Here is a 22,168-nt window from a genome sequence, read left to right as displayed (position 1 = left end):
CAGATGTATGTATGTATGTTGAATTTCTTTCACGCCGTACGTAGCCAACCGTGCTAATCGGATATGCTTGGGTAAGACAACAAACTAAACACAAAAAGCAGTTTTCAAGAAATTAGTTTTCAATATAGATTTAAAAGTGCATAGCTCCAGTGGCTTCCTAATATCAGAAGGAATGACGTTCCAGATGGCCACCGAAGCGCATCTGTAAGTGCGCGATGATGCGGTGACCATCTTTGGGTCGATGGCTAGTCAAAAGCCACTGCTGCTAACGCGAGGATAACCGGAGTTCGCGTGGTGACGGTTCATACTCCTGGACGAGATCGGCAAAGTATTGTGGTTCTCATTTTGTGGCAAGCGCTTTGTGTGTGTAATGAATGTTTCCCAGCAGCGTTTTCACTGCAGCGTGAGCATGCCCTTGCCTTGACGTCGTGCTGCGGTCGGGGGGCCTGCGGGGTGCACGTGACGGTCAGGCGCACGGCGTGCACGTGCCGGAAAAGGCCGGGCCGGCTGCCGTGCTGAATGACACCCTCCACCTTGAGTGCCAGCTGCTGCGTGTTGTGAAGCGCAAGGGGCTCGCTTGCCGTGCGCGGCGTCGGCGAAAGATTCAGCTGGAAAAGAGTCAACAGATGGGAGGGAGGGGGGGGGGGCGGAAAAGGAGCGGCGTTTGTGAATTCACGTTTCGGACCTTGCAGAAACCTCGTGGCGCGTGTTTTTCTTTTGTGGTTACCAAGAGGGCATTAATAATAGCAGCTTTTTTTTACTAAACTACATTTTTTTTTTTACCAGTTATTGCCCACTGAGCTCTATAGCTCTTTTTTAGAAGCGACCTGGCCACAAATGAAAGCGCAACGAAGTGGAATATCACGTGTACATTTTTATCACAGCCAAATACTCTTAAAAGCATGTTTCGAAATTTGGAGGGGAAAACCCGGACCCAGAGAAAAATCCATGTGACCACAGAGGGAGCATGCAAACTCCAAATTATACAGGCGTCAGGGTCAGGATTGAACCCATTACCACCTGTATACCAGGCGAGGGAGATGACATCTCGCCACTGAGCGTGCAGACAGCACTGCCTTGATCCCCCCTAGTGCCCGACCTTTCCTTTCCCTTCTATTGCACAGCATGCAGCAGTAAATAGTAAGTTAACAATTTATCTTGATTTTCATATCGTGCTGCACAAATTAACTATGGCCTCCACCACCACCACCCTCACAATCCTTGTACGGATTCAGAATTATAGTCATGTAATTATAAACAGCTTGAACGAATAATTAGGTAATTAATTTAGCAGAATATATGCTGGGTAGTCAATAAGCCTTGAAACGCCTCACTGTGTTATAATTTACTAACTGTGAACCGAGTCACCTAAGTCACTAATTGCCAATTATTAATTTCAACGCGAACATCAGTGGGTGGTAATGGATGTGTCCATATGGTCATTTGCTGTACCTTAATGCTGGTGGATTGCAACCTCTGGAAGAAAAGCCGAGGGAAGGACAGGGACACCTTCAGGATGGAGGTGGCTGCACGTGACAGACACGCAGTGTGCTGCGAAAACACAAAGCAACAATCACAGACCCTGAGTGGCATAACACACCCTGGCGTTCATAGCTGCAGCCTGTATAGACACATAACGCGGGTTCAAGATAATGAATATCACACAAAACTACGGATTTTCTCCCCCTCGCTTTGGCATGCGCACATTGTTTGGTTATGTATCAAGATGTAAGATGAACCCAGCAGAGCTGGTTTCAATACCCGTGGATGCTATGACTGTGGGACACCGCTCAGAGAAAACGTTGCATTTGTGCAATTGTACGACAATCACTGCCAGCGGTTGTCACTGGCGATGGAAGCCATGCTTTTCTTCTGCCGAAAAATAATATTTGGCCAATTTGGACAAAATTATTACCGTTCGGCCTCGTGGGCAACCGGTATGAACTCGGCAAGTTCGATAAGCGACAGACAGAGCTCACATGGCGACCAATGTTTCCGAGACGCAATATCGACAAACTGTGTTTTTACTCAGAATCTATAATGTATTTATCCCGGTGTAATCCGATGAGCTACAAAGCTGTTTTTCACAGAAGTCTCGTAGGGGCAGGGAAGACCGTTATAACAATACAAATCACCAAACACATACAAATAAAACGAAACCATCACCATCCGAGGAGGCAAAGCCCACTCGCCAGGGAGAGGTCTGTCACTTCATACCATTGCCATACTCAGTTGCTATACTTGCTCACAGTGAAATGCATCGCCAGTGACGATTGTAGGCAACAACTGCTCTTAAATTATCCTGAGTGTGTCATAGCTAGTTGAAAAGCTGCATTTCTCAACTCCAGTCCTCATGACCTCCACCGTGGTCCACCTCGTGATTTCCCATCTTTATCTTTCGCGACAGTATGCAAATGAGGCCACTGCACATTGCATGTACCTGATGGTTGGTAAGTACGGAAAGCTGCAACAGGGAGAATCGCAACGTCTGGAGTTTAGAAACACTGGCCTCAAGCCAAGTCAAGCCAATTATTTTTTTCGCTCTTTCTGGCACGAATCTGCCACTCAATGCGCCATCATGAACATTAGCACACAAACATTAAGATGGAACATTCTACGCAGTGAGATTTTAAAATGTATATACTATCTATATACTACCTCTGATTAGCATGGTTGGCTACGTACGGTGCGAAAGAAGTTCAACATACATACACATACAAATCATGAGGGTTGTTTGGCCAAACTTTGGGCGGGGGGATGGGTGGCGGGTGGGGATTCGGCAAGGATGACGCTCACCACTGATGTTAGTTGCGATCAGGAATTAAACCGAGGTCGATGCATCTGCAGCCCAGCGTGCTAACCACTGGCGCCACCACTCCACCCATTGCAAAGGGCAGTGTATGTTGTCACGGTTGGTGTGACGGTGCACACCTGGTAGGAGACTGGCGGATGCTTCCTGTGCAGGCTTTCCACATCCTGGAGGACCTGATCGAAGGCCGCGTGCAGTGCCCGTTCGCTTTCGTTCTCCGCCTTGTGCATCCCGCTCTGCCCGTAGCCACCGAAGCTGTGGGTCCGCGTGTCCCAAACGGCAAGGGGGGGGAGAACTCTGAACGCGCCCGCCATACAAAACCCCGCGATAGCTTTTTGAATCGGCCCACTCTGTTGGCCAGAATTTAAGCCTCAATGCGGTAATGTAAAGGTGTTCATAGTCTTTGCTTCTTTCAGTAAAGTCATGTAGATAGAAAAATAATAAAAAATAAAGTGAATAAAAATAATAAAAATGCAATACAAAAACACACTAATGTAGACTGTTGCCTGGTTCTTAATCAGAGTGAGTGTACTGGCAGTCTATAATGTAAACTGTAGCCCGGTTATTAAGTTTGGTGAGTGTACTGCCAGTCTATAATGAAGACTGTAGCAATGGTTATTAAGCTGGGTGAGTGTACTGGCAGTCATAATGTAGACTGTAGCCTGGTTCTTAACTTTGGTGAGCGTACTGGCAGTCTATGATGTAGACTGTAACGTGGTTTGGATTTTAAGCTGGTGAGTGTATTGGCAGTCTATGATGTAGACTGTAGCAATGGTTATTAAATGGAGTGAGCGTACTGGCAGTCTATGATGTAGACTGTAGCAATGGTTATTAAACTGAGTGAGCGTCCTGGCAGTCTATAATGTAGACTTATTCTTGGTTCTTTCAGTAAAAAAATGTGTGTGGGGGGAGGGGTTTGGCACGTGAGTTGTGACACATGTGCCAAGCGAAATACCAGACAAGCAGTTTGGTATAAGCGAACAAAAATGTTTTTGTGTATTGTGACATCACCTACTATCACCAACCCGGACCGATCAGGATGGTAAAGTATGGTTAAACCCCCTACAACTGATATGGCATGCGGCCTGCATCCAACAGTGGATTTCCAATGGACATTAACATAAATACAACTTTAGAAATGTAGAAACTTTCAGCATTCCAACTTGTGTCACTGGTGTCCCTTTGTACACATTTACCGACAATTCAGATATATTATTGTGAAGAAAAGCTCACCTTCCCAGCTCCTGATTTATAATCAATGCATCGATCACGTAAGCAATTAGAAGACAGCTCTGCTGATGTCTGAATGAACCGTCAAGGACAACAGCGGACTTCATCAATTGATAAGAGATTACATTTTGCATCAATTATCATTTGACACTGCGGAGAACACAAATCTTCGGGCACGGTAATTCATGTGCAAAGAATTTCAAGAGCATGACAGTAATTAATTAACCTCACCACCAGGAATTAAGTGAAACATAAATCAATTTACGTAGTAAAATACTTAAATATGTCCGACAGTGGCGTAATGTCGAGCACACTCGACTCGCAATCCAGGTCGCCAATTCGATCTCCCAGCGCGGCATTTGAAACAACGTGGCAAGTTTTTTTTTGTTTCCTCCACCTCTGTCCACTCAGCAGTGCAAGTGGGTGCAGCAGATAGTCGATCAGCAGTTAGCAGGTCACATATGGTGGGTAGAGTGCGAGTACTCCTACCTCTTCCAAGAAGTTTTGGTCAGCATGGAGTAAGCCACATCATACGGGCACCACGGTGGCGAGATGTTAACTACCTCGCCTCGTGTACAGGAGGTCGTCGGTTGGAACCCGACCCTGACACCCGTGTATGTGGAGTTTGCATGTTCTCCCCGTGGTCGTGTGGAATTTTCTCCGGGTCTTCCGGTTTTTCCCTCTACATTTAGAAACATGCATTTAGATTGTTTGGCTGATATAAATTTACAAATAAGGTTCTTCGCTGAACTATCATTTGTGGCCAGGTCGCTTCTGAAAAAGAGCTATAAAGCTCAGTGGGTCTTACGAGTTAAAATACAAAAAAATACCCTCCGGAGGGGCTCTCCCACAGTTCAACATATGGTGCCGCGCAGAGCCGGGCATCGCGCAGGGCTGGAGAAGGATACAGCTCGATGTTGCGCAGCGTTACGGGGTCGGCGTCGAACGAGGACTGGTAGAGATCGCTGTAGCGCGTTGCCAGGCTCCGGAACTCCTCCATGCACTGCTTCATCTACTCATTGTGAAGAAACAATGGGCAGCATGTGACAAGTCAAATACCAAAAGGACAATGAATCGACTTTCCAAAGCTTAAACGTACTTTAATTTATAATTTGCTCTTATTTATTTGAGCGCTATCATCATGATGATGATGATAATAACGTATTTTGTTGAGACTTGCCTTAGCAAGTCTAACACCTATTTTGTTTAAGAGGGTCATGCAATGAAATGATTAGCCAATTATGTTAACGAGTGTTTGGCACACATGTGGAGTACTCGCACACGCATACCGAGTGTATGGCACACCGGAAAAAGCGATAGGATAAGAGGGTAAAACGACTCCAGGCTCCGCACAAGAGATTCAATCCACTGCTGTACTGCCATCTCCTGGCCACTTCATATATATATATATATGCAACACGACATGTAACGAGAGTTGGAAAACACGACCAAAACAATTTTCATTGAGGAAAGAACAACGTAAAAAATGTACCTGTAAAAAAAAAGTTTTTCACTATAAATACTTTATATGCGTGTTCAATGAGCCACAACCCAGCCCACATTGGTCTTTGAAACGGGCGGCTAGAGTCGTCTCGTCCTCTGGCTTGAGATGGCTGCCACCTATGGGTCAGATGATTGCCTGCCACCATTAAGCAATTGGTAATTAAATATATATTTTTTTTACCTAAAAAGTGTAAAATTTTGGAAAAAAAAATTCACGAAAATAAATTGTCACGCACGAGTCTGTGTGCAAAATGTCAGTTCGATTGGATCACGGGAAGTGGGTTAAAACACGACCTAAAGATTTGCACGGTCGTAAGCGCGCAAGCAAGCAAGTGAACTTAATATAAAGGATTTAAGAAAGAAGACTTTGCTCTGCAGACGGAGCCCCGCTGCAGGGCCAGGACGCACTCTTGTCTGTGCGTACGGAGCGTGGACCCACCTGGCCCGAGATGCGGCCACAGGAGGCGAGGTCACGCCCGGCGCTGAGGGCCAGCGCGGTGGCGATGGCGGGCGGGGGGTTCGTCTTTAGGCTGTTGCACGTGCAGAAGAGCTGCGAGAAGGCCTGCATGCTGCTCGCGCGCAGCTTGGCGTACTCGCACTGGAACACCAGCGGGTTCTGCGGCGTGCTCGCCGCCTGGCGGGTTGGGAGCGCGAGGGGTTAATTCAGGACGTGACGTCGACTGACCCCAAAAAGGAGTCGCATTTGAAAAATCTTTAACCCATTCCCATTCCGAGACGTCTACAAGTTGCAGGGTGATTGTCCCGTTCATCGCTGAATCTCGGAACGTGCAAGTGGTTAGCGTTAAGTTGATTTAGAGAGGCATAGCGCCGTTGTCTTTAAAGATATTGCACTCACCGCGGCAAACCGTAGCGACACGACCGCATTATATGAGAGCTGGTGCCATGCCACACGCTCTCCCGCATGGCCTTGTGGAAGCCTCGGTACCGATAGTTATTTTATTCTAGTTTTTATACCAGTTCCAGTACACGTACTTCATTGGTAATGGGAAAGGGTTAACGGTCACCGTGAGCGAGAGCTGGCACCTTCGCTCGTCACGGTCACAAACGGGAGGCGTCGTGCTTTTTCACGACGTGTCTGTCAGTGACTCGCGGCGCACAAATTACAAGTGATTGCAAGAGTGCAGAGGTGCAGTGGCAAAAGTCAATTGATGCATGAATCGCAATTACGAATCAGCTTAAAAAGCTGGGGTTGATTATGGCAAGTCGTGGCTCATTGGAAAACTTGTAACGTAATTGGATGCACACACACACATCTGTCCTCATTCATTTGATGAGTAATTCCTTTTTACAATGCCAATACCCTACAAATATGTCACACACCGAAAAAGACGCATTATGGAATTATTACATTGGCCAGCAGATGGAGTAACATCACCCAGCCTAAAAACTGGTCAAGCAGTATCACCAATTGATGACTATATATTTCGTGTCTTGAATAATTGTAAAGCCCTTTTAAAAGCAGTACCAGATGAAGGCCTCCATATGCCACATGTGGTTCATGGAGGTTGTTTGATCATACTGGTCAGTTTGGGTTGGTGAATTTTACTCAACATATTATTTAAAATTCTATACAATGTTGTAATTGACCGTTTATCAAGGTTACTGTATTGTTATCGGCAGGTCTCTCTTAAAATTAGGTTAGTCAAAATGGGCTCTCAACCGGTTATAAATTAAGCGTAAGAATTAATAAATAAAATTGTAATTATTTGAAAACATGAAAAGTGATCACGAAAAAACACACTTGAAAAATTGAAGAAACGTGTACACATACAGGCCTTTTCGTCAAACAACAGCAAGACGAGGTCCTCCCCCCCCCTGTGTGTTGGTGAAGGAGGAGTACATAGCTGTGGAAGCATGTAAGTAATGCACTTTGCTAATTTGCCCTCGACTGTCAACCACATCGTCCCCACAGCCCTCTGCGAACCGGACAGGAATGGTGGTCGCCTGTCCAAGCACTATCCAAGGTTCAACCCACCTTAGCTGCCGACATCTGAAGAGATTGGGTGCATGCTGAGTAATGTGGTCAGAGGCTTCAGAAGCACGTGACATTTTAAACATCTCACAAAACCAAAGGGGCATGAGGTGGCACGCACGGTGAGCGACGCCAGTCCGCGCTGGTAGCTGACGAGCGCCCGCGATAGGCAGCCCAGTGCCGTCCCTGGATCGTCGTCCCGCACGGCGGACAGGCACTGCTCGCCACGCGACAGCTGCTCCAGGCCACCCAGCCAGAAGTAGAAGTGCTCCGAGGCCACCTCCGCCAGCAGGCCGTGGTACAGCTCCGCTGCCACATCGTGGTTGCCCTGCGGGTCCCGCAAATGTCGCTCGGTCAAAGGGCTCCACCCCAGAGCAGAGTGTAACTTTCTGAGCCAACCCCTACTGGGCATCTATGAAATGGAGCTTGATAACTCATCGGATTCCTCCAGTATAAATATTCAGATTCTGAGAATATTTGTCGTAGCAGATGCGGTTGTCGCAACATCATTTTGTTTTTTGCACCTCTGATTAGTGTGGTTGGCTACGTACGGTGCGAAAGTAGTTCAACATACATACATATATTTTCAATGAATGTTCTCCCCCGTCCAGCCACTTTACGGAGGCCGCAGTGACCACAAACTTCTGGCAGCAGTCATCCACCGTTGCCGGAATGATCTATGTCGTATTTGGCTACTTTAAATTTCCACATGAGCTACTTCTCTGAGCTATAATTTGTGATCACCCGGTCGCTTCTATAAAAGAGCTATAGAGCTCAGTGCGTCTTATCTGGTAAAATAAAAACTTTCGTTTTAATGTTTAAGTAGTTGCGGGGGGGGGGGAGGGGGTGGACTGCAGGACACGCACCATGCGGGAGGCTTGCCGGGCGACGCGGTACACTGTCCAGCCACTCGCGCCCGCCCCCAGCTGTTCTCGGATCGCCGCCTTCACCTCGCTCGATGAAACCTTCTGATTGGCAACAAATATGACCGTGGCCACGGAAACCTGGGGGGAAAAAAAACGTGGACACAACGACGTGGTTAAGAAAAGTACCACGGGCCCGCTGTGGTCACTACCACCACGTGGCTCTCTCGCTATCAGTACTTTGTCAATCCGCTGCTGGATGAAGGCCGTGTCAGTCATGGGAGTTGCTTGACCAAACATCACCACGGCTGTCAGTGCGGTTTGATGAAGTGGGGGTGTTGGAGAATGACCACAGTTCACGTGACTGTTTATGCTCCTTGACGAGATCAACAAGGCATTGCGGTTCTCATTTGTTGCAAGCACTTTGTGTGTGTGTAATGAACGTATCCCAGAGGCGCGAGCACGCGCTTGCCTTGACGGCGTGCTGCGGGCAGGCCTGCGAGGGAGCCAAACGCTACCGCAGCGGGGATGAGGTCACACCACGTACCAGAAGCTGCTGCTGAGCGGGGCTGGGCGTGCGGCCCACGGCTTCGAGCAGCTCCACGAGGTCACCCAGCATCGCCTGCCCCAGCACGGGGCTCTGCATGGCGGCCGCCGCCAGGCCCTGGCAGATGAGGGCGCGCGCCGCGTCCTGCGCCGGCTGCAGCTGCCACAGAAGCGCCTGCACGAGCGTGGAGCTCAGCCGCGGCACCGCCCCACACACGCGCACCATGCACTTGAGCACCGACTACGAAAGAGGTGGGCGGGGGGGTTGGGGTGGGGTAGGGGGAGAAAGGTAGTAGTGAGCGAGGCACATGTATATCAATATGGATGCTTTCATCTCAACCAACATGGGGATGCTGGATCAAGGTGCAGCCCTGCGATTACTTCCCGCACCTCCGATTAGCACGGTTGGCTATGTGCGGTGCGAAATAAGTTACAACAAGCAAACACACGTGCTCACGTCCACTGCTGCTGCTGGAAGTGTCTGCACTCTTGGGGCGTTCTAGAGAGCCCCCTCTCAGCCTATTCTTTTGCGCTGGAGAAATGTATTGCAAGGGGTGGGAGTACCCATACTTTACCTCACCACACGTGGGTGATGATGAATCAGCAGATTTATAAGCCTTTTATGTATTTTTTCAAAATTTGAAGCTTTCGTGACTGCAAGTATTCATATTCTTAGGTTTTTTCGGTAAAGTCACGTAGGTAAAAAATTAAAATTAATAAAAGTAAAATAAAAATAAAATAAAAATCACGACGTTTCGGAGGCAACACAAGCTTCCGTCTTCAGGTGGAACCGTCACAGCACGATACCTGTATCAAGTGAGAGAAATTCCAAGAAAATAGTCCTTGTATATATACTGGTTTTATGTATTTTTCAATCCCTTGTTCTACGCGACTGTTTCGATAAATCTGTCCACGTTTGTGCTGCCTTAATGCTCCGCTGCTGCCAAGTTGTTGTGTTCTGCTCTTCTTCCCCTGATCTCTCTCTCTGTTCCCACTCCTCCTTGAGCCATTCGTTGATGCTGCCTGCCCAGCCGATGCCCGATTCTGCCACGTCCTCCTGAGCTGGCTTGTAATCCCTCCAGCACTGTGTGTGGCTGCCTATCACCACTCATCCTTTCTTCACGTCAACCCACTAAGTTAAAATCCCAGTCGGGATTTGACTCGGTCTATAACAATCCTTCCAAGGTTGGTACAATGAATATCACTTTGTGGGAAATCGACGTTGATTGTACCATGCAGAGTCTGGATTCTACAACGGGAATGTGAAATTTTCACAACTGGCCTCAGGGCTGACAGAAAATGACATTAGTTGCTCATTTGAGAATGCACACAATATTAGGTTAAATGTGAAGCTCTACTTCCCTGCAGTGTGGAGTGGTGGTATTATATGCATAAAGTCTATGAATGCACATGGTGCTACAATGTGGATAAGTAAAGAGTTTACTGTAAAAATAAGCATTTTAAACACAATATCGGAGTATTGTTTGAAGTCCTTTTAAAATGCTTCCAACTTAATGAATTGCACAAACGGTTACGTGAAAAGCACATGCTGGAGTACGGCAGAGGTGGATTTAGAAACTTCCCAAAGCAGGGAGCATGGTCCCGAAATTTCAGTATTTTTTAATTGCGCCCTGCATTTTATAACAAGAAAGCTTTAAATTATGTTTCTCTGTTAAATATCAATAACATACGAGAGTGGTGTAGCGAGCATTGGACAGCAGTAAAGAGTCAAGTAGAGCATCAGGTACAGGGTTAAAGAGGAACCTTGAGTGCAGTCTGGCAGTCAGGGCTCTCCTCCGCACTGGCCGACACAAGAAGAGACTCCAGCGCAGACGATACTTCCAACTGCAGAGAATCTCCATCTGGCAACAAATAAAACGCGCACCTCCGATTTGCACGGTTGGCTACGTACGGTGCGAAATAAGTTATGCACGCATACACGCATCGCTGCATGGGCAGAAGATTCAGTAAAATTACTATAAGACAACTGGTATTGTGAAATCATGTTACTGGACCTTTAATGATATGTAAGGACTTCAAACAGATTAATTATTAACCATCACCATCTTTATAGCATATAAAGAAGGGATGTAATGATTTAACCTCCTCCAATATTTACCAACTATCACAATATAGGGGGTGATCATTTTGTAAATGGAGCAATATATTTTATTTTGTGGAGAATTTAATATTTACATGTGATGCTAGTGTTAAAGGATTGAGACTTTGACCAATCAATCCAGAAATCACCTCATCTCATCGGGTCTCAGAAGCTGAGCCCGGGTTGGGCCTGCATAGTACTTGGATGGGCAACCACCATGCATAAAGCAGGTGTTGTAGGCTGTTGTGGGGAGGGGGGTATATTTTCTAAATCAAGATTGTTGTACTCTACTATGCTCCACCATAAATGGTATCCGCCTTCACCAACCGACCAATGACCAGCATGGTGAAATACGGTCCAATAACCCCGGACACACCCCCATAGCCTGCAGAGTGGAGGCCATCATCTGGCAGTGCAAATAAGATAGGTATTATACTGTATATGAGCCTATACAATCTATTGTGTTATAAGCACATATGCACAGAAATGTATATTCTCCCACGGAAGATATTTACTTCTTTAGAACTGCTTTTTGTGTTTCGTTTGTTGTTCTTCCCCCGCACCTCCAAAAAGAACACAGTTGGCTACGTACGGTGCTAAAAAGTTCAACAAATGTACAAAGTAAACAATTCACGCATTGCCAGCGTACGTATAATTTTCACCAATGCGTCATTGCGCGCCTCACATCAAGCAATGCCTTATTGACTGTGTTTTGTCGTGCATAAGGATGCTATGCACGTACGTGTTTATGCTGAACTTCTTTCGCACCGCACTTAGCCAACCGGGCTGAAGCGGAGGTGCTCACCTTAAGGTGCATTTCGTCTACGTACCTGGGGAGTCCTGTGCGGCGACAAGCAAGCTGGTGAGCGTGGTGGCCGCCAGGGCTGCCATGGCGAGGCTGTCGTGGAAGCAGCACTCCTGGCACAGCCGAAGGAGGGTGCTAAGGGGGCCGGACGCCAACAGAACCGCTGCTCTCGTGTCAGATCGAGTGACACGAAGAGCAGAGCGCGCAGGAGGGAAAAGGAGAGAGGGAGGAAAAAAAAAGCAAAGCAAAACGTATAACTCATCAACAACCAGGGCACACACACGCGCGCGCGCGGACATGACTCTCGTTGAGATTCTGAAAGTTGAAACCGGTTCATGGTGTGTGCTTGCCGTGTGTTCGTCTGCTTAAACGAATGTTGAAAGAAAACATTGGCCAATTGCCTTGAAACACAATGTTCTTCTCTGCTCTGACCTCCTGCCTTATTTCTATCAAAGATAGTCTCTGATTGTCGTCTCCTTTTGGAGTCACAGTTTCTTCAACTGACATGCTACTTGTGGAGTTTTGTTCATATTCGCCACTTTTAAATTATGTACTGTAATGTGCTTTTCATTTCGCAGCATCTTCAATGAAGTAATAAAAAAATAATGCTGACTGAAATAATACGTTTTAGTCATTTCTACTAGGCTATACTATTATTGGGGTAAATCTTTTTACTTATTTATAAGCACTACTATTTTTGTAGTTACTATACTCCCTTATAAAGCTGCATAGCATGAGTGAACTAAAGCTTCATTAGGTTTCGCTCCCTACCACTCAAGTCACTTTGACCTCATTTTTTTGTTCAAGTGACTCATAGGGATACGTTAAAAAGGTACACGTCGTGTTACCTGTATATTTATCTTTTTATATTCTCAACTCTCAATAAAAAATCACAGGAATAAAAATGAGAGATTTCTAAAACCCAATAAGATTAGCGTTGTGAATAACTTTGGTGATAGTTTTTTGTTAATTAGGTCAAAGGTCGTATACAGATCATTGTGTATATGAAGGGTCGGCAACCCCTGGTATAGAGCCATATATATTTTTTTTTATTCGGTAAAAAAACTCAATATTTCAAGAGCCGCAATGCATGTGAATATGAGACGGTTGTGAATAAAAAAAAATGTCACGAAGCAGTCCTTAAAGAGCTGCATGCAGCTCCGGAGCCGAGGTTGCTGACCCTTGGTCTAAACTATTAATTCATGGCACTTTCTGCTCCGAATGAGCCATTACTCAACTCTGCGTGCTCACAATTACTCAAGTACATGCAGTGACTTAACGACCAATTATTGTAATTTTTCACATAGTAGATTTTATTGGTGTTGTTTTCCCAAAACGTGACCATGGTAAATATGGAAAGGGTGTTCGTCGGCTTGCAATGTTTAGCGACGGAAACTCAAGCGCACCTTTTGAAGTGAACCAGTTGGTAACGGCAATGGAATCGGCGAGTGTGGACAGCACAGAAAGCATGCCGATCTTCAGGCTGTCGTACGGAGTCTGCAGGGCGCATTCGCATATGACCTGGGCAGCAGACACAGTGCAGGCTCGTGTGAGTTCGCAGCGCAGGTCCAAAACACATTCCTGTTGCGTTCTCACACAAGCAGTGATGTCACGTTACCTGGATCTCCTGCATGCTCCACATGTGAGGCACCTTCTTTGCCAAAAGCTTGAGATCCTTGATCGCGAGTCTCTTGATCACTTTCCGTGGGTCTTGCTGAAGATACTGTAGCAATAACTCTATCTACACGCACAGGGGAAGAATTTATTTTGAAATGTTTTTCTCGTTTCACCAATTATATTCCTATTGTGCTAAAATAATTCTGTCATGAAATGGAACTCTCGCAACCAGTTCACCCCTCTGTGGCAGACGATCCCAAAGGATAACTTCACAGAACTACATCAGAAGTCGAGTTAATAGGCCTCTTATCCACCGAGTAGTATACAATCCCACAAAATCCGCATAGAGGTTACTTTGCAAGGCAATCAAAACGTATCCATTCTCACAGCTGTAATATGCCAAATTAAGTTAAACAATATTTTCATGTTATGGTTTGTGTAATTATTTATTGGTGACTGGTCTAACACCATCAGACTCATTACACATTAATTAATGCTGGCCCCAACTCTGATGCAGCCGGCTCAGTTTGCTGTGACAAGGCATTAGTCCCCTGAGCCGTCTGGCATCCTTTTAAGTGCCTGAAACATGCAGATGCAAGCACTTAGTGCATTAAGGTTGTTTTATGTGCTGTTCCTATGCAAGCATATGCCATTAAGTGCCTTACAGTAGATTTCTACATAAAGCACTCTACAAATATTCTGTGGGTTACTGATCACTATACAGAACAAGTGGTAGAAGCAGTGGTGCAGTGATTAGTACACCTTGCAAAGTTTGGTTCCCAGCCATGGCTAACTTCATTCAGGGGAGTGAAATCAAATCTGGGTCCCCTTTTTACTGGACACCTGTGGAAAAAGAGCTTCATAGCTCATCGGACTCCTCCAGTATAAATACATATTCTGATTGTAATTCACAAAGCTGCAGTGATCAGTGTGGTGAAGGATTGTAAAATAAACCGACGTGACCGACGCGGCATGGGCAGGCATTCTTCCAGCAGTGGATTAATAATTGTCACCGATGTTGGCCGTGAGCGGAAATCGAACTCGGGTCGCCGGGTTCGAAGCACAGCGTGCTAATCGCTGTGCCAGACTGGGTGCACTTTGAGGCCAAGTGAAGTGTCGAAGGCTCGCTGACAGGTCATGGGGACAGACCCAGGTGCCATGAGTTGACTGAGATGACTGGAAGATGCACCAGCTATGCCCCTTGTGGTGCCAGCGCAAGCGCAAACACGCACACCTGTTTGGGGATGTCGATGAGGGCGGAGGAGGAGAGGCGTGTGGAGGTGTGCAGCGTCACGGCGAGCACTGCCGTGGCCGGGTAGGCGGCTGCCAGGTGCTGGAGCAGCTGCCTCGCTCCGCTTGCCATTCCCGCATCGTGGTGCATGTGCTCAAACACGGGGATCAGTTTCATCTTCAGCTCCATGGGCGTCGCCAGTCCTGTGCGCAAGCAGGAGCAAAGCAGGCTCAGTTATGTTTTTGGTATCATTACTTTTTCATTGTTACAATTGCAGCTATGGGCGTCGTGACACGAGATGAAGTATCTATTCCGAATGCTTGCCAAGCAGTGCGGCACACAGGGCGATATACTGCTCTCGAAAAGCAGTTCATCAAACCGTGTATAATAGGATGGCTCGCAAAAGCAAATTTTGCAGAACTTCTTTTGAAATCTGTTTGAGTAACTTTTTTTTTATCCTCACACTAGCGATGCACTTTTCCACATGCCCTGCTGCAGAGCAATATTAGCCACGTGACACTCAAAACAATGTTTTTAGCTATCAGAGCTCATATATTAACCAAATTAAGGTATAATTGTATTTAATGTAATTTTTTTACGTGGAGTTACTGGCGAATGGGCTGAGACCATCAACTCCCTATGCTTGAGATCGCAGTCTAATAATGGGCGGCTCTAACCCAGGACCTTAGAGCCAACTCGGTGTTGTGATGTCCGAGCCACCCTTTCACGTCCCATCAACGACGAGCAGCACGGTTAAGTGTAAATGCAAACCCACTTACAGTCAGTTTAACACGTAGGCTTTCACGACCAATATTATTCATAATAAACGTTTTTGGGTTAGATCGCGTTATTTATAAATGTGTCGTAACCCTCCACCACCCGACACGGCCAATCAGCAAAAAAGTGTCACGTTGACAAAAGACATATAGTTCACTACTTTAGTCCACCGGTGTGTACGACGTTTCGCTGGTAATTGCATCCAGCATCATCGGGAAATTCGCCAAAATTGTAAATGTTGTAGTTTCACTCGTTAACACACCGGTGGGCTAAAGCAGTGAACTATTTGTCTTTTGTCAACGTGACACTTTTTTGCTGATTGGCCGTGTCGGGTGGTGGAGGGTTACGACACATAAATAACGCGATCTAACCTAAAAACGTTTATTATGAACCACTTAAAGTCCATGAACACACGTTTTGATATTCTAATGTTTATGATTAAACATTTTACTCATGTAATTTTAATTGATAACATTAGTGAAGTAATTAAAGCACCCTCTATGAAATGTCATGATTAAGTTCACGCATTACTTGTTGGTCCTTCTGGCATATGATGAAACTATAGTGGTATACCCATATTAAAAACAATAAATCAATAAATTATTACATCCCTTTAAAAAAAATCCAATTTAGTGCAATGTACCACACTTACCTTGAATCATTTCACCAATTTTGTTGCAAATCCCTGCAGCAAAGTCTCTAAAATAAGAAATCATTAAATTATAAAATGGAAAATATTACATATAATGAACAAAGAGAAGATAACATGGCAGGTGTCGGGTGTTTTATTGTATTCATTATGACCCAGTCTCTTTTACAAATTTTACTTCTGGCCTCAATGGGCTCTTTCCTGAAAAAAATGTCATATTATTGCAATTCCACACATTGTAAAGAGCACGTTTAAGTGCTCTTAAAAAATGCCAGTCCTTTGTCAAATCACCGCTGGATGAAGGTCCCCCCCCCCGCCCCGCCGATGACATTTCATTTCCATTTAAAGCTTTCGTGACTGCAGGGATTCATCTTCTTGGTTCTTTCGGTAAAGTCACGTAGAAGGGAAATAATAAAATAATACAAATAAAACATAATAAAATACAATTCTCACGACGTTTCGGCCACAATGCAAGCAGCCGTCCTCAGGTGAAGAACAGGTCTGTCGGAAAGACAGCTTCATTCAGACAGTCTGTCTGTCGGAAAGACAGCGTCATTCAGACACTCAGGTGAAGAACAGGTCTGTCGGAAAGACAGCATCATTCAGACAGTCTGTCTGAATGACGCTGTCTTTCCGACAGACCTGTTCAGACAGACCTGTTCAGACAGACTGTCTGAATGACGCTGTCTTTCCAACAGACCTGTTCTTCACCTGAGGACGGCTGCTTGCGTTGTGGCCGAAACGTCGTGAGAATTGTATTTTATTATGTTTCATTTATATTATTTTATTATTTCCCTTCTACGTGACTTTACCGAAAGAACCAAGATGCCATTTCAGTTACGAGGGGGTTGCTTGGTCAGTGCCGGATGGAGAAACAGGGGCCCGAGACTGGTTCAAATATCACTTACCACTGATATCACCGAAGGTTAAGCGGTCTTATCTGCTTATAATTAATTGATTACATTACCTGGTCATGATAGTTAAAGATGTTTACACAGGAAAGGCTGAAGTACAAATTTCAGGAGGGTCCCTTCATTGGGATATTTGACCAATTCCTTTCCCAGGAGTGCTATGCAGTAGGAATCCGGACTACTCAGAGAAAACCCATGTGGTGTGCAAAGGGATAACATTTATACGTCTGCATAATGGGTTGACCGACTAGATTTCTGTACTGCAATCTGCTAGTGATAAAGTTATAATTTAATTTTTAAATGACAGTTGTTGAGCACAAGCCCAAATGGACAAAATGCCAAGTAGACATCAACAAACACTAGAAATTAAGGTGTAAGAGATTAATATATTTATTTTTACTGAGGAAGTCAGTAAGAAAGTTGGAAAGAGACAATGACAGGAAATTCCAAAGTTGAGCAGTGCGAGAAAAAGAAGCAGAAAGAGATGTCTGGTAGTTTCAAAATCGCCTTGGGCCAGCAAACCTTGGCCGCCAAACACACCGGCACACATCACAGCATGCCGACCAAGTCAGGTTTGGTTGATTGACAATGCGCGTACCGGGACTGTGCCGAGAAGTGAGTGGCGGCAAACACGGCGGACTCCACCTCCACGTTGTCATTGGAATCCAGGCTCTCGCGGATGCTGTGGTGTGCGTTCTTGCGTTCAGGGATAATGCACGCGATGCTGCCCAGCATCCTACGCTCGGCACACACATGGCAAACCAGTCACAGTAAGGCATGAAAATAAAATAAAAAAGAAATAATAATAATCATCATCATCGTCGTGATCAGCCTTGACTTATTCACTATTAGATGAAAGCCTCCCTAAGTCATTGCCAGCTCAGAGTTCTGCAATGCAAATTTCCATTTAGCTTCTGCAAACAAGTTGATCTCATCATTCCATCTTTCTTGTTAGTCTCAACCCATGGTCATGAAACCTTTTAGCGACAGGTCCTGCCTAAGTGCATTTACTTTTCTTAACAATCAATATATCTATATAACTGGCATTTGCTCTCTGATCCACAAGTGTTACTGTTTCAATCCTCAATACCGCAAATGTGTTAAGAAAATAAGGCAAGATAATTAATTACCTCTATTTGTCATAAACAGTATTCCTCTTTCTCACTGCTCTCTCTGATATGAGCTGTATTTTTTCGGCACATAATCACATTGAGGTGTTCATGTCAGGAGAAGGAATGGAGCAAGGTTGACAGCAGCTCATAGCATTCGCTCACCGAAGAGTGATGGCACGGGCCACAGGGTCGTTGCTATGAATGACGGAGAAAATCCGTTTGACAAACTCGTCCACGTTGAGAATTTTATCGAGGTGCTTCTCGCTCTGTTGTGTCACCTTCAGCACACATAGCCGCAGGAAGTTGTTTCTGGGAAAGAGACGCCCCTTGTTAGTGTGTGCGTCACACCACATAACAGCCTTTACTCATCAAGGAGAATAAACCATCGCGTAAACTTCGGTCATCCTCGCAGCGGCTTTTGGCGAACCATCAAACAAAAACGGTCACCACATCGTGCGCTTTCATATGCGCTGCTGCGGCCATTTGGAACGCCCTTACCACCAATATTAGGAAGCTACTTGTGCTATGTACTTTTAAATACAGATTGAAAATTAATTTCTTAACAAATGCTTTTTTTCTTTAGTTTGTAGTCCTTCCCCCGCGCCTCAAATAATCAAGGTTGGCTACGTTTGGAATGAAAGAAGTTCACCATACATACAACATGTTTAATCATATAAAATTAGCTTTCCTCACCAAATACTCATTGCCGGTGATACTTGACAATTAAATGATTGACCTCCATAAAATTAAATTAAATATTCGCGATTCAGGTTTACAATTTCATTTAACAATCGATTATTATTCTTACACTACTGCGAATGGTAGCCCTTTCAGTTGGCGCAGAGGTAATGCATTGTAGTACATACATTTACGAAGAAAATACAAATATAACAATAGAGATGAGTCTATACATGTGAAAGTGATGTAAAATGGATTACTATGGCGCGTAGTGCATAGTGCCGTATAACAAGGAAATATGGGGTTAGCACATCGTGCAGTACCATAGTGGGTCACTGGGGGCGTGGTAGCAGAAGAGCCAAAGGAACCCACGGACAGAATAAGGAATAGCAGCCACTCCGCCAGCGCAGCGAGTAATTTCCGCAGAATTGGTCACGAGCGAACGTGGTGAGGGCTGCTGGTGGACGGGGGATGTGAGGACGGGTCACCCCGGCTCTGGGTGAAGCGCGTGATGGGCCGGGGTGAGGGGTATGGGGAACAGGTGACCGAGGGGACACGGGCAGTGTAGCCAAGAAGCTTCTGGAGAGTTCCTGAGGGGGGCGTGGTTAAGGTCGGGAACCTTCGGGAACGCTCGAGAAGGGGGGCGGCTGCCGAGGGTGGAGCCAAGTCGCGCCGAGAGGGATAAAAGGGGAGCCCCGATCGCATGTCGGGGCTGTCCGTGGGTGAAGTGGAACCGAGGTGCTACGTCTATGTCTTCGTCTCCATCTTCGACATCATGGGTCAGATAACCCGTGGTTACTCTGACCCGATTGTAGTTATCCCGTATAGGAAAGAGATCGGTGTATTATAGTCCCGTGGGTAACAAGAGTGAGAGACAGGCGTATTAGTCCGTGTGTAACGGTGTCGTGTAAAGTGTAGAATAAACGTTGTTGCCTCCTAATAGTGTCTTTGAAATGATTCACTACACATGTATTGGGAGCATAACAATAAATATTAATCAATAAATCGATACATCATTCCACCCCTATTCGGCAGCGAGAGTGATGCTTTACTTGTGTGGGCTCACCCCACTCTGAAGACATCAGCAAGCTTGAGGAAGGCCGAGTTGATGAGTATCGGGAAGGGATATTTTTCAAACAGGCCCGGGAAACGGACGACCGCCTCGCACTGCTCCCCAATTTTCCCGGAGCGCAGTCCTGTGATTACAGGTCATCATCCACATGAGCACATTCAATCTGGGATATGCGTGCAAGATCACGTTCATATAACACGCTGTTTTCTGCTGTCATCCTTGACTCATTGGGGTGGTGGCACATGCTTGTGATCCAGTGCTTTCGAGGCAAGGATTGACGTGTCGTGAAACCCCCACGCCTGCTCAGTGGTCCCGTTTCTTCCCACATGTAAAAGAGTCACTAAAAACGAACACGCCAAATATCCCAAAGCAGAAACCTCCTGAAAGCTTTCATGAAGCTATTCTGGATTTGATTTTATATTCGTATGATTAATTATTACTTATTATGGTAAAAAAATTAAGGATTTTACTATATTTGATTAATTCCAGATCGATGAATATAAAATATGCGTGTTTAATTGGAAACTGACAAATCCAGCACAATACGTTAAAAGCTGTGGCCCCGAAAGTTGACAAGGAGGTCGACTGAAGTGACCTTCAGATGCAGCGGTGTGACCGTCATCTTACGAGGCCAATCACTGCCACAGGTTTATGACCTGGGATGTAAGAGAGTTCTGCACAGGCTTGTTGTGCTCGTCTCATGCCGTGATGTGGGTTCAGTTTGTTGTCCTCAGATGAGCACGGTTGGCTACGTAAGGTGCGAAAGAAGTCCAGCATACATCCATGCCTATAGCACGACCGCAATACAATGTAGAAAAGACTACTGTTAGTAGCTCAGCTTATTGGAGAGTATATTTAGTATATTGATGATTCTGATGTAGTTTACCACAAGTAGTGACTAATCCCATATCTGCATTTTCCATAAATATGCTAAATTCCTCTTGATATGCAAATTCCTTTGTCAAGGCGCCCTTCCCCCATAACCCAGCTTAAATATACGCTGCCAAGCATGGTGGTGCTCATTCAGACGCTGTCTTTCCGACAGACCTGTTCTTCACCTGAGGACGGCTGCTTGCGTTGTGGCCGAAACGTCGTGAGAATTGTAATTTTATTAAGTTTTATCATAATTATTTTTTTATTTCCCTTCTACGTGACTTTACCGAAAGAACCAAGAAGAAAAAAAGGCAGAAGAGTTGACCTTTGTCGAGCTCCATTAGGGCAGAGTTGGCGTCCATCTCCTGCTCGCCCAACACGGTGTCTCCGGCCAAGGCCCTGTTCGCTGCCAGCGCCATCGTTGGTGATGTGGAGACGCAGCAGGCACGCACGCCGTGGGATCAGCACACTGAGTCACACTGAAACGAGAGCATGTCCTCCAGCATTAAAGCGCGTAGACGGCACGTCAAGGCCATTTCCCAGTGCAATCACCTGTCATCAACAACTTTTGTGAAGGGGTGAAGAGTGATGGCTCGCTTGAGTGTTTTATTGTAGACGGGGAAGGGATGAGGCTCAAGTTGGTTTATTAAGTATAGCCCTGTGAGCCATTCGGCTCTTGAATCGGGTGCAACCGCAACAACCAAAAAACATGAACGAGAAAACATCTTAAAGTGAATATGTGACTAAGTGCAAACAGAAAATCCAAGAAAAGACAGCAAAATATTCCACAAAAAACACCGTACACCAACGCTGTGCACAAATCCCAGTGGGATGCAAGTCAAACAACAACAACAACAACCACAAGACAACTTAGATTAAGGCCATCAGTCTTACTCCGTACTACAACAAACAAACATGGGCAAACCAAATGGTATTCACAGTACTGTGCTTAAGCTTATTCTCCATCGTTGCGTTAGATGGCAACTGCTTTCATCAACAATTACTGACGTGAACGTAAATGCAGGATGGTGTTAAATACCCAATTTTCTCAAACTCAACGTGCAACAATGTACCAAGTGGAATTCTTCACTTAGGGAAGACGCATTAAAATACAAACGACGACTACGACGATGTTTAAGTTAAAAAAATATAAATCAAACTTCAAGTGACAAGATTGGTTGCGGCCTACTCACCACAAACGCGAACACTCGGTCGACCTCTGCACCCGGATACACTTTCTCCGCGTGACTGAGGACGCCGTCTGATTGGTCGAGAGATCCACACCCCCCCCCCCTTTCCGGGGGCAGTGCGGGGTGGCCAATCCAATGAGGCGTGACGTCATCTCCCGCCAAATCGCTTCGACCAATCGGCGAGCGCCTATCGAATTTCGCGGGAACT

At 45.7% G+C, this 22,168-nt stretch overlaps 1 protein-coding gene across 2 annotated transcripts in view; it reads right to left on the bottom strand.

Annotated features, from left to right (window-relative positions):
* INTS7 (integrator complex subunit 7) overlaps positions 1-22,009 on the bottom strand; it is a 26,580-nt gene extending 4,571 nt beyond the window's left edge. For both annotated transcript variants that reach the window (XM_061551475.1, XM_061551473.1), the window contains exons 1-20: positions 21,964-22,009; positions 21,096-21,249; positions 19,892-20,021; positions 18,310-18,456; positions 17,634-17,771; positions 16,128-16,174; positions 14,702-14,901; positions 13,469-13,591; positions 13,257-13,371; positions 11,876-12,013; positions 10,709-10,806; positions 8,946-9,185; positions 8,402-8,539; positions 7,657-7,863; positions 5,982-6,176; positions 4,948-5,051; positions 4,043-4,111; positions 2,932-3,064; positions 1,453-1,551; positions 420-608 (exon numbers count right to left, since the gene is read on the bottom strand). In XM_061551475.1, the coding sequence (XP_061407459.1) occupies positions 420-608; positions 1,453-1,551; positions 2,932-3,064; positions 4,043-4,111; positions 4,948-5,051; positions 5,982-6,176; positions 7,657-7,863; positions 8,402-8,539; positions 8,946-9,185; positions 10,709-10,806; positions 11,876-12,013; positions 13,257-13,371; positions 13,469-13,591; positions 14,702-14,901; positions 16,128-16,174; positions 17,634-17,771; positions 18,310-18,456; positions 19,892-20,021; positions 21,096-21,189 (2,604 nt within the window). In that variant the 5' untranslated portion in view covers positions 21,190-21,249; positions 21,964-22,009. The remainder of the gene's footprint in view (positions 1-419; positions 609-1,452; positions 1,552-2,931; positions 3,065-4,042; positions 4,112-4,947; positions 5,052-5,981; positions 6,177-7,656; positions 7,864-8,401; positions 8,540-8,945; positions 9,186-10,708; positions 10,807-11,875; positions 12,014-13,256; positions 13,372-13,468; positions 13,592-14,701; positions 14,902-16,127; positions 16,175-17,633; positions 17,772-18,309; positions 18,457-19,891; positions 20,022-21,095; positions 21,250-21,963) is intronic.
* Between the last annotated feature and the right edge of the window lie 159 nt (positions 22,010-22,168).

The sequence above is a fragment of the Lethenteron reissneri genome, chromosome 14 (genome assembly GCF_015708825.2).
Source record: "Lethenteron reissneri isolate LAM-NWPU_2019-01 chromosome 14, ASM1570882v1, whole genome shotgun sequence".
Classification (NCBI taxonomy): Eukaryota; Metazoa; Chordata; class Hyperoartia; order Petromyzontiformes; family Petromyzontidae; genus Lethenteron; species Lethenteron reissneri.
Note: the sequence above shows the minus strand (reverse complement) of the source record. Positions and strands in the feature narration are given on the sequence as shown.